This window comes from Nanorana parkeri, unplaced genomic scaffold, assembly GCF_000935625.1.
Source record: "Nanorana parkeri isolate BGI_ZX_2015 unplaced genomic scaffold, ASM93562v1 scaffold80, whole genome shotgun sequence".
Classification (NCBI taxonomy): domain Eukaryota; kingdom Metazoa; phylum Chordata; class Amphibia; order Anura; family Dicroglossidae; genus Nanorana; species Nanorana parkeri.
Window position 1 is genome coordinate 2384179 of NW_017306348.1, and position 12669 is coordinate 2396847.

A 12669-nucleotide genomic window follows, 5' to 3' on the forward strand; every position below is an offset into this window, starting at 1 on the left:
TGCGTGTTTTGATATGTCATCACATTATATAGCCTTGGTAAAGGAGATTGTAGATATGCAGTATAATATGCACAACCAGCTTTAGTTTTTATGCAGGGCGGGGAGGGGGGTGCATTGCGAAACCCGGCCTTGAGGCGGCAGGGAGAGTAAATCGGGCCCTGTTTTTATGTGATCTAAAATTCTTCTGTTTGTGGTTCTCAGATTTACACAAGGCAGTTCTAGCTCTGCGGAACATGTCGTCTGAGGCGGGACTAGCATCATATAACTATGAGACGCTGAAAGTAACAACACCAAGGGACCACGTCTTCCATGTAGAACTAAACCGTCCGGAGAAAAGAAATGCCATGAACAGAGCTTTCTGGAGGCAAGACCACTGATAATATATATATACGTCCTCTTCAGTCAGGCCATACTGCAAAGTGGGGGATTTTAAAAGGATTACCCTAGGTAAAAAATGAAAAGAAACAAAGAACAGTTGAGGCCTACAAAATGATGAGCTCTGGTTACTTGGTATCACCTCCAGGAAATCAGAATAAGCCTCATTTTACCTATATAGTGTAGTGTAGTAACCAATAACAGCCAATCAGAAATCATCTTTAATTTTGCTGATTGTTCTGAGCTGATGAAAGGTGACATATGGTAGGTAAGAGAGCAACTTGCCCTTTAACTGCATTATTTACAGGGTTATTCACAAAAGGGTGAAGAGTTTGGAGAAGGCAGGAGAAGTGAACAATCTTGGACAACATAGCTGAACTGGAAAGTGAGCTGAACTGGAGAATTTTTCCAAATCAACTATTTTGGCCTAGATTGTTCACTTCTCCGGCCTTCTCCAAGCACTTCTCTCTTATATGCAAAACCCTGTTAGTTGATCCTAAAATAGTAAAACTTAATTTTGTATGGTAGAATAGAAAAATACTTAAACATTTCAGGAAATCTCTACGGAGGGTACATGTAGGCTGCTATTGCTGACCTGGCTGTTACTCTGATTCAGTGGTTTAACTGGTACTGGTTTAGAGGTTTTTTTCTCAGTATGGATGTACTCTGAAGTCTTTCAGACTTTTCAGTCTACTGCTTTTCATAGAAGCTGAGGACCTGACTCTAAAGCTGGCCATACACCTATAGATTATCTGCAGATTTTCTATGGTCAGATGGAAAAAGTGCAACAGATTCCTCCATCTACACTAAACTGTGTGGATGGAGGAATCCAGTGGGAGATTCCAGCTTTAGATCAAAGTCTGTGGTACTTTATCCATTAAAGACAATTCAGGAAACTCAGAGAAAAGCCACAAGCCATTATCTAATGGTTCTGGGTTTGTGACTCAAAGTCAGAGTGTCAGTGTGACAGCCAGGCAACACAACAGAGAGAACACAACAGTCGCAGACCGCTTGTTTCTTCCATTTATTCCCTGGTTTGTTGTGAAGAGGACTTAGTAGGGCTGATTAGTAGCTGAGAATCAAGTCTATGTTTCCTACACAAAGAGAGGGTGCTGTCTAACATGGCAAATGTAGCATCTTATTAAATGTTATATTATCTCTAATGAAACTGATCCATGAATAATATATTCCAGGAATGCCAGATAATCTGTAAGGTTTGTGTTTGTCTTGTCACAGGGAGATGGCCCTCTGCTTTCGTGCTCTATCAGATGATATTAACTGCAGAGCAGTTGTTATTTCCGGTGCTGGTAAAATGTTCACGTCAGGTAGGTCAATCATCTAAATATCACCAAATGTCTCTCTCTTACCAAGAGCATACGATAGGTTATCTGCTAGGGGTAAGGCTTTTGAGTTCTGGGGGGAAAAAAAATCACAGGGGTGACATTAAAAACAGAACAGGCAATTGACATCAAACAAATTACATCTAAATAAATACCCCTTAAAGAGGAACTTTGTCCACCAATTTCATGTCTCCCAAAAGAGTTACTTTTAAGGCATGTCAACTGTTAAGGTTGTGCTTATGTCAGATCTCAACTAAACGTTCAAGCCCCCAATTAGCTGGTGTCATAACTGATCACTAGGGATGCACCGATACCAAGTAACGTACACTGTACAAGCACAAGTACAGATACTTTTCCAGCTCCAAGACTAGACTGCTCGCTCCCCCTCCCTTGTGTGATGTTGCTCGCTCCCCCTCCCTTTTGTGATGTTGCTCGCTCCCCCTCCCTTGTGTGATGTTGCTCACTCCCCCTCCCTTGTGTGATGTTGCTCACTCCCCCTCCCTTGTGTGATGTTGCTCACTCCCCCTCCCTTCTGTGATGTTGCTCACTCCCCCTCCCTTCTATGATTCTGCTCACTTCCCCTGCCTTTTGTGATGCTGCAGCCTTTTCATCTCAGTCTCTTTATTATCTCCAGCAATATCTTTGACAGCTGTGGCATGTAAACAGTACCTGGTGTGGAGCATGCTGATCTGCTCTGGAAGTGTATTAAATCAATATGCTAAGGTGCTTTCGAGTGCTTTGGGGGGGAGGGGGAGAAATCACATCTTCTGAAGAGGTGTTTTACCTTCGGAGGAACCATAGGTAGAGTAAAAGTACAGGCAGAAAATCTAGGGAGAGTGGGTTTTAGTTTAGATACCTGGTCCTGGCCCTCAGAGGAATCCAAGATGGTGATGCCCATGGCACTGGAACAGCTGCATGCAGAAAAGATTTTGAGCAGTGCAATCATTACCATTGCAGCAGCAATTGTTGTTTTCATAGTCTAGGCATTATTTTATGTAAGGGTTTGGGTGAGGCAGGTAGTTAAAGACTGGGTTAAGGTTAGGAGTCTGGGCATGTAGGATCATTTACTTTTCTGTTTTTTTGAAGAATGAAACCTCACCCTGAACACAGGTTCTTTGCCCAAGAAAATGAATGTATCCACATTCTTGGTGAGCGATAACAGAATCAGTGAAGAGGTTTACAGTTTGTGGCTAAGTGGTTTGTGCAGTGTTTGCTCCTGTGTTCAATTTAGGGGACCAGGGACCCTCTTTGAATTGACATTACATTCTATGAAGCTGCAAGATTAGCACCAGGGCCTCACAGGGGTGTGTGTGTGTCAGTGGTAGGCACACTGTAAGGTCCTTTGAGGACAGGAATTGATATGAATGCTTCTGTGTACTCTGAAATATGACTCATGTAACACAAGAAACACATTAATAATAAGTATATCATTTTTGCCACGTTTTAAATGTTTTTTTCTGCATAGGTATCGACCTTACGGACCTCACAGGTGTGTTTTTACAAGAGGAGGAAGATGACCCTGCAAGAATTGCTTGGAACATTCGAAAGAAGATTAAAGATTATCAGGAGTCTTTTAGTGTTATTGAGAAGGTTGGTGTAAATATTAATTTATACTTATATGGTATATACAGCCACTTCGGGGCGAGAATGTAGGCACTTATGATGGCGATGGTGTGGAGTAGCAGGTTGACTGATGATAAAATGTGGAAGGTGGAAATTGATGGTGAAGCTGAGTTTAGGGCTATTGAGTTAGATAATGTATCAAGGCCTCATCTTGGGGGATGCAGCACAGTGGGTACAAGTGTGATTAGAATTGGGGGAGATTATAAATGGAAGATCCACACAGGGTAGTTTTTAAAGGGAGTTTAGAAGGAGGGGATCAGAGATTCAAATATGTGCAGGATAAAGGCCTGATGGACAGAGTAGGACAGAGGGGTTTTTTTTAAGACCAGGAGAGAGCTGGGAGATCAGGGGATGAAAACTAACGCATGGGATGAAGAGCTGAGTAGAGGGGGCCTTTGTGATGGAGAAGGTGTCAGGTGGAATGGATTGTGGATAAGAACTAGCGGGAATGGGGAGTAGGGATGAATAAATCTGTCCAAGCAGGTTTACAGTTTTGTATATATTGCCTGAAGGTTGAGATTTGCAAAGCCCATTAAGGTCTATGGGAAAGGAGGGGGTCAATCTTGTTCAGTTTAATTTCTTGGGCTAATAAGCAAGATATTGTCAAACAAAAGGAATTGGTAGCCAGGCACTGCCATGCGTGACATGTACCAATGCCAAAAATGAAAAGCTCAATATCTGTTAAAATACAATATTGCCAAATCTCTCTTACACCATACATTTAATATGGCTGCTGTGAGCCCACCTTTTATAGTGAGGTGACTGGGTTATCCATTCCATCAGATTATGGGCTCTTGTGACTTATCTGACCAGGGACAAAGTCTCTGCTCTACATTATGGGTTGTTCCTTATTTCTAGAGGTGAACCTGCAAAGTTTATAGCCAAAAGTCTTCAATTCAAAAACCCAGCAAACCCTGGGAATTTGCTGCAACCCATGACAGCAGCAAATTCAAACTCCATCTTTATTGGGTAGATGAATGCAGGAGGCAGTAGTGGACTGTAGACTGAAAGGTTTAGGAGAGATATTAGCAGGAGTAGATGACAGACAAGAGGAGGGAGAAAGGAATGAAAGGGAGCAAACTGTGGCCATGAGGGGGCAGAGAGGAAGCAGGGAGAGGGGATTGTGGGTAATATGCACTTTGAGCAGATGGGGAACAATGTTTGAGGTCAGGCAGTTGAAAAGGCAGCCGCTTTCTGGCCTTAGATGTCCTCTGACACTCCACCAAAGTGTCAGGTACAGGAAAAGTAAGTAAAGCTAAATAAACGGGCAAATATAGATAAAAGACTGCAAAAATTGGTCTTCTTGACAAAGCTGCCTTGCTGACAAATGTTACCCAGTCCCAGTTGGACTATTTGCTATATAGAACAATGAGTATGAATATGAAAAGGCTTGTAAACTGCACAAGATTATATTTCTCAGTTTCCATGTCCAGTCCATGCGGTCAGATCAATTATGGAGACATTCCCAATGGTTGCAACAGCAAAAAGTTTCCCAGCACACTCACCAGCCAGCATGCAAACATAAACCTGTCTAACCGCTAAGGTTAAAAACAGAGGTTTTAGATACACGTCTTCTGCAGAATATGTGAAAGCCGCATCGCCTCGTCAAGGCCCCTCTGTGTAGTGCGGTCCTAACTCTAATCTATGAGAGTCTCCATCTTGGAGCACATGTAGCAAAAGATCAAATTGGGTGCAGGCTCGCCTGGAGGCAGCCCTACCTCCTTAAAGTCACAGGAACTGTTTTGCTATTCCCAATGGTTGTTCGGTGTTCCTGCATTTTGTGCATTACTCTTCATTGTTATTACTTGCAGTGTACAAAGCCGGTGATTGCTGCAATCCACAATGCGTGCATTGGAGGAGGTGAGACAGTGCACATTGTCCTTTGACTGGATTAAAGTTTTTTGTCTTGATGACCAATATTTTGTGTTCAATCAGGCGTGGATCTCATCACTGCTTGTGACATCCGTTACTGCTCGCAGGATGCCTGGTATCAAGTTAAGGTAAAGACAATCTGAAATGACCTCCGTGGTACTGACTGCAAACTGAAGATTCATTTGGATTTTAGTAAAACTTTGCAAATGAAATGTAAATTCATAAACCATCTATAATTACCTGCAGAATGGTCAATTCATTAATAAACATTTACCATAAAGGTGCCTATACACTGCTCGATTCTCGTACGAGAATCGCGGGAAATCCCGCGATCGTACGAGAATCGAGCAGTGTGAACGGAGACGTACGACCGTTTCTACTGTACGGTCGCACGTCTTTTGTCTAAGGAGCATGCTAGAAAACCCGCCGAGAATCGTACGATTTTCAGGTGGTTTGAACGGTGCTCGGGAGACAAATGCCGAATGGGCCGGTGTGCGCATGCGCACACTGCCCGTTCAGCATTGCGGTCATCGGAAGCCCGCCCCTCAGGGGGGCGGGCTTGCGATGATCGAGAGTACGATCTGCCTCTCCAAGATGGGCAGATCGTACGTTTTTTTAATCACTTTACAACCATCGCAAGACTAACGTCTTGCGATGGTTGTACAGTGTATGGCCACCTTAACAAATAGCAATACACCAAGTGTGAGCTGATATAGTAAATGAATCAAAGAGTTACCTGCATTACCAGCTGGTTCACAGCTATGCAATTGTAAATTGTCTGTATTTAGTTATCTAGTCCAGTTTACTAAAAAGCAGGATGGTCAGTCCACACAAAGTGATATTTTGGCTGTAGGTGAAGTCTAATGGGCTAAAGCCGGCCAAATGCTTATATATTTGTTTGTTCAGCCTGCAAAAAATATAACAGATTGATGCAGGCATCATCACTTACGAGTGTGGACGAAGGAATCCCCTGCTGCTTCAGCATCTGATACACTTTCAAATGTGCTGAATGGCGGCTTCCCCCACTGCATACTGTGGTTCCCCCCAATGGTCGCTATGTCACTACTGTGTCTCTGCAGTGTTGTACAGTAGTGCAATAATGGCCAGTGGGTGGAACCACAGCACACAGTTGGGGAAGCCTGCATTAGACACACCCAAGAAGATGCTAAAGATTCTTTAGCTTCATCATATGTAGTTCTTCAAAAGGGTGAAGAGTCTCTGGTCAACAGACTGGTAATTATTATAACTCTTCTTTGGCTTGGTGTTTTTTTTTTATTTTTGACAACAGATTTGCTTTTCCAGCATCTACCAAAAACTGGAGCTGGTTATGTGATTGGATTATAGACTTTTTTCCACTCGTTGAAGCTGCCCTCGGCTTGGTGATTAGCACACAGAGCAGAAGGAAACAGCCGTCCAGCTGCTTTGTAAAGGTACATTGTCCATTCAGGTCAGAAGCTGCAGAAGGTGCAGCCCTTGGAGTCTGATCCTGAATCCATGACAGCAAGAACCAGTTGTATTTGTTTTAAATTCTTAGATTTCATTGCTCCTCTTTATAGCTTGTATGTTGGTTTCAGAACCAATTTCAGAAAAATATAAAGTCTGATGAAGGGATCAGAGGAATGCCAAAAGTTAGCCAATAAGGTTGTCACTTAAATTTGAGCTTTGTGCATCAATCGTTGGCTATCACAGTAAAACACTCCACTACTTTGTGGGTGATATAGAAATAGTAGGAATAAACTGATAAACTGTTTCATATTATATGGTGTGCTGCTTTGTAATATCTCTCGCAGGAGGTGGACGTGGGTCTAGCAGCTGATGTGGGAACCCTCCAACGTTTGCCAAAAGTCATTGGGAACAGAAGGTATACTGGAATGTCTTATGAGCTATCAGTCCACATTATTTTCTTGTTATGACAAAAACATCTTACACATCACATGTGAGGAATGTGTTCAGCGGCTTTCCTTCTGTCTGGAATGGATTGGGCATGAATTTTTTTTTTACGGGAATCCTTTATATTCAAACAAATTTTGTCTGACAAGCCGTATTTTATTCATCTTCGTCTCTATGTAGCATTTACATATTCTGCAGCCTTTTTAAAAAGAACATCTGCATAGTTTACTGGCACCAATAGAGCTTACACTCTAATAGCTTTACCAGACTTTAAAACCAACATATGGGGGCATTGAGGCGATTGACCTCCCAGTGTCCAAAATCATCTCTACTACAGCACATATAAAAACCTTTATTAACTGCACTATGTTTTACCACATCTTTATCTTTATCATATAAAGACCACAAAATTAAAATAATTAAAGACCGCCACCCGTCAGTTTTATCAATTCTTATACGGATCTTCCTTATATCAGACTGTAATTAATTATGTAATCCAAATATATAAAAAGATCTGCAAGTTTTTAAAGGACAGTTGTTGCTTGGTACAAGTTGTTTTTTAATGCATCATCTCAACCCCTGAGTGCAGCCCACCTGGTTTAACATTTACCTTTGTCCCTGTACCAGAAGCTTGCAGTGTGAGGCCCTGTCCAGAGCTGCACATCCAGTATGGTAGGGTCACCAGATATTATTTTAATGAAGACTGTAGATGTGAAAGTATTCAAAGCTTTTTAAAATGACATTAACATAGTCAATCTCATGAAATGTTAGCGGTACGATTCGTATACACTTTAAATCTTTGAACCGAGAAGCCACTGGATCCGAGGCTAGGTTCACACCTAGGCAATTGGGCTGGCGAGCTGTTTTCGTGTGGTTTCGTTTGCGTGACTGTGGTTTGCGGTTGTTGCGTGGTTTTCAATGCATAGAGATGTCTATGGAACCCAAACTGCTCGACAACTACCCAAAAATAGCTCCTGCACCTTTTTGTGCGACAGGCGATTTTGTCCGCGCGACAAACCGCAAAGGTGTGAACAGCCTCCATTGACTTTAATGCGGATCTGTGTTTTGGGCGATATCGCGCCACTCAATCCACGCGATATATCGCCTAGGTGTGAACCTGGCATAAAAGACTGCTCCTGTAGACAGTATCCTATTTACATCTTTTGTAACATAGAAGTAATAAAGTGACTAATTTATTTTGATGCAACTAGGAAGGACCTTTCCAATTGTCAACACAAGGGGGAGACTAGTGGCAAGCCAACGTAGCTGGGAAACTTACAAAGCACTGTCTGGAGGTTTATGTACTTATAATAATTATAATGATAAATAAATCCGAAAGCTATTAGAGTATTTAGCTTTTATTTAGCTTAATAGGTCATAAAAAGTAGCAAGTTCTGGTGCTTGAAACAGCAGTACTGAAGACTTAGTGATTGAGAAGTATTGAAGTTTATCAAGTAGGAGATCTAGTATCCTGATTTGCTAGAGATTGGTACATACATTTAGCTCTGAAAGAGTTATATTTAATTTTCAGTCCCTTCAATGTACTTCAATTTTCATAGTTTACATCACAAACTAGTAAAAAGTGTACATCACACTTTTAAAAACCAAAAACAACACATGGGTTTGATGGTTTGTAGCCTGCACTATTTCCATATGTTCCCTGTGTCCAGGGGCAGCCTGAAATGGCTGTATGGAGTTGTTTTATGGTGCCCACCATCTTCAAACTCAGGTGTAAGCATTAAATGAATTGCAATAGATCTTGATGGATCAGGCATGGGCGTAAAAATAATATCAGTCAACCAGAATTCATTTCCTGTGGTCTGATTACAGTGAAACTAAATCTGATTGTTTGTTTTGGGTGACCACAATTTGCACATCTTTGCATGGCCCCATTAACTGCGTTTTGTTTTATTTTTGGAATAGGAGTCTCACAAAGATATTGCTTAAGAGTGTGCAACGAATACATAAAGCAAGTGCAGTGTCGAGAGACAACAACAAAATTGCCCCGTATTAAAGTCTTTTTGTGAGGATGTGAGCGTTCAGGTCACCATCCTCAGTGTTCTGAGGTATTACAAAGAGTTCGAGAAGGCTGAAGTTTCTCTGTAGTCCTGAAGAACCATCCTACTGGGTCCAACATGAGTCTCATCATGTTCCATTAGGACCCCTAATTTCTAAGAAAGGAATTGGGTTACTAGGGAAAGGGGGGTGAAATTACAGGTAGAGACACAGAAATGGGAAGGGGGTGGAAAGAGGGAGCTGATGGGGGGCTCCTAATAGGGAGTATGGTCCACATTGGGCACCTTTTCGTGGTTTGTAGAATAAATCAGCAGTAGTCTATAGAGGGTAATATTTCACCCAGTAAAACCGTTTTATTTTTTTTGAAATTTCTCATCTTGGTTATGAAGTGTGAAGTCTTCCATCTGCATGGTTGCATTGACTGGAGAACCAGTGCTCTACTGTTGGTGGTGGTTTGTTTGCAAAGTATTGGTATGCAGACTTTCACCTCATTGATTAAGTGTATCAGGAGAGAGTATTTATAAGTCTTGAGTGACAGTGAATTCTTGTGAAGTTCGTAGGCCAAGGGGTCATCTCTAAGAATAATGTCTGTCATTTTGTGACAAGTTCCTTCAATTTTCAAAACTCTGGTAGACCAGGGAAATCTAAAAATATATGCAAACGTGTTCCCCATTGGGAGTGACATCTCCAGCATAGAAGGGGAAGATGTTGGTGAATTTGGTGAAGTGGTACAGGTGTTTTTATGATTTGGCTAATAATTTGCTTTGGCTTCCTGAAAGATGATTGATGGGCAGTCTATTTGGTATAAAACAAATAGCAAATTCCTTTTCTCATGTATGTAAATCCAAAGGTGGCATTTTACCATCCTGTAGGACAGAATGTGCAAGAGAGAGTGTGTATCTAGTTATGGTGTATTCTTTACAAAATCTTTTAAATAGCGCAACAGGGTGGAATATGGACTAAGTCATTGGAATGGCAGAGACTAAATATGTAAGATGGAGGATCCTCTAAGTGTCCATGTCTGAGCTATGAGTGGCATTAGGGTGATCTGTGTTCTTGAAAGCATTATCCGTCATAAAGTGACAGGTCCTGAAGGTGCCCATGTGAGCTAGTTTGAGAATCGGGCATTAGTGGGTCCTGATCTAAAAGATGGTGATCCTAAAATGGGGGTCATCGTGGAGGGAATATTGGAGGGCTGAAAGATTTTATGCATCTCTGATAAAGACAAAGGTCTTATTAGTGTACGGTTCCCTATCTCTGTTGCTGTGGTTGTTTCTTTCCCAGTGCAGATTTGAAAATGAAAAGTCTGTTTGTTTTGAACAGCACAGACAGTTCTTCTTTCAGACAAATCTGTGGCGAAAAGCAGAAACGGTGCACCTGTCCCTGGCAACAAATGACATTCATTTTTTTTTCATTTGACGTATGATTGGATGCCATGGCAGCGGTTCATCCTACTGATCAATGTTTTGGAGATGGAGTGTAATAGTTACACCCAGTTACCAGATGGCAGCTCTGTAGATTAGCTGTGAACTTTATCCAGTGTGCCCATCCCCTCCTTTCCAGGTGTCCATCCTAGGCTATTATATGGCAGTGTTTCTTTTAATAGTATTTGGCTTGTCTTTCTTGCTCCTGTATTGAGTTAATCATTCACTTCTATTTCCTTGTTCCATTATTTGTGGACAGTTCTGTCAAACAGTTTATGACCTAGATCCCACAAGAGACCTAGCTGATCTCTGGCATAATGGAGATCCAGGTTTCCTTCTATCAATCTATCACCAACCCCTAATCTTTCACTTTTGTACTTCCACCCTAGCTCCTGCAGTGGGTTTGGTACTTTTAGAGGTTTTCTATAGCGTGTAGCAGATATTGGACACAACGAGATATATGAATTGAGCCATGGATTAGGTTATGATGCAGTACAGTTACAATCCAAGTCCAAAGTTTAGTGTGAGGTTTCTGGCTGCTTTACATACATCCTGAACAGGGAAGTGTACCTTGCTATAACTCATGCAAAACAGTAGCTGGTTAATGTATTATGCTGTTGCTCATGCACTGGGATTCTGGGTTTGGTTCTCAGCAAGAACTTTTGCATGGAGTTTGTATTTTCTACCCATCTGGTTTCATTATACAGTCTGAAAAAATAGTGGCAGGGTCATTGTTTTCCCAATGAATTGTCTTTACAGTGTTCCTATACCTGTATTAATCATTACACTTTAATCCCCATGGTGTCCGGGACCCGAGAATGATTGTGTGCTTTATAACGTGCTGCAGATTATGTTGGTGCTATAAAAATTAATAAATTAAAGAACTCCAGAGTTTATTCAAATTAATCCTGGAAGTTGAGCTACCCCATGCACTGCAAGGGTTAAGTCCACTTTTTGGTCTAGGGACAAAAAATAAAGAAAATATACTCACCTAGTCCTTGGTCGTGCCTGGCTGCTAGACCGCTCTCCTCAGCCTCTTCTCTCCTGTGCTCCAGCAGTCTAAGTACCCATGGATATGACATGGAGGTCCAATAGATATGAGGACGCCGAGAGACATATAACAGCCAGAGTGAATGGGAAGAGAAGTGAGAGGTCACTACCACAGGATCGATGATCAGGTGAGTATATCTTTTTCATTTTTGCTCCTAGACCGAAACGAGCACCCACTGCAGAATATTTATGCCCTAATAAGGGCATTAGAGGGGAGTTATACTCTCGTCCAAAGGTCAATTTTAATAAATCCTGGAGGTCTTCTTTAAATAAACATGGCAAAAGTATCCTGAGAGTTGTCTGTGTTGCCTCAAAGCAACCAGTTACATTCAGTCTAGCACTGAAAAATGAAAGGAAGAAAATGATTGGTTGCTTTTGGGGCAAATGATTCCATACATTCCCAGCTCTCTACCTGGCCTACAAACACTGGTTAGTATATTAGGCAGCGCAAGGGTTTTATAACCTGTATACATGGAGACTATTGAGAGACTGACTGACTTCAACATGTGAGCTGATAATAGAAGGTAATTTTTCATTTTCTGCTTTCCTTGCAGCTTGGTCAATGAGCTGGCTTTCACCGCTAGGAAAATGTTGTCAGATGAAGCCTTGAGCAGCGGCTTAGTCAGGTATAAATCTATATGCAATATAGCAAAGAGCAAGGTTCTTGTAATCCATAACCATTGGAGATCCTCTATAATCAGTATGCCCACTCCAAGCCACTGAAAATTTTAATTTATTAATTATCTATGGAGGGACACAGGAAGTCTTTCACCTTGGGATTATACTGCTGCCTACATGAATATTGGGCACTGGCGAACAATAAAACTAAAACTGTATGCCTTCAATTGACTGGCAGGGACACCATTTTTATTAGTAACAGTAAGCACTGCAGGCATGCAGGCATTCGGTTACTTTTTCCTTTCTGACTTATAGACCTGGAATGAGTCTGCAGATCAGGTCATTGGCTCAGAAAGTATCAAAACTATAGCCAGCCAGGTAACTAGAATTTTCACAAACCAGCAATGGCATTCTCCATATTTTTTTTTCCAATATAGGTTTTTTAAAACACTTCTATAAAA

At 41.5% G+C, this 12669-nt stretch overlaps 1 protein-coding gene across 1 annotated transcript in view; it reads left to right on the forward strand.

Moving 5' to 3' along the window:
- The window catches only part of LOC108804971 (delta(3,5)-Delta(2,4)-dienoyl-CoA isomerase, mitochondrial-like), a 36738-nt gene that overhangs the window by 23316 nt on the left and 753 nt on the right, over positions 1-12669 (forward strand). Inside the window, exons 2-8 of the mRNA XM_018576909.1 lie at positions 202-364; positions 1612-1700; positions 3181-3305; positions 5150-5198; positions 5274-5338; positions 7001-7071; positions 12145-12216. Of these exons, the coding sequence (XP_018432411.1) occupies positions 202-364; positions 1612-1700; positions 3181-3305; positions 5150-5198; positions 5274-5338; positions 7001-7071; positions 12145-12216 (634 nt within the window). The remainder of the gene's footprint in view (positions 1-201; positions 365-1611; positions 1701-3180; positions 3306-5149; positions 5199-5273; positions 5339-7000; positions 7072-12144; positions 12217-12669) is intronic.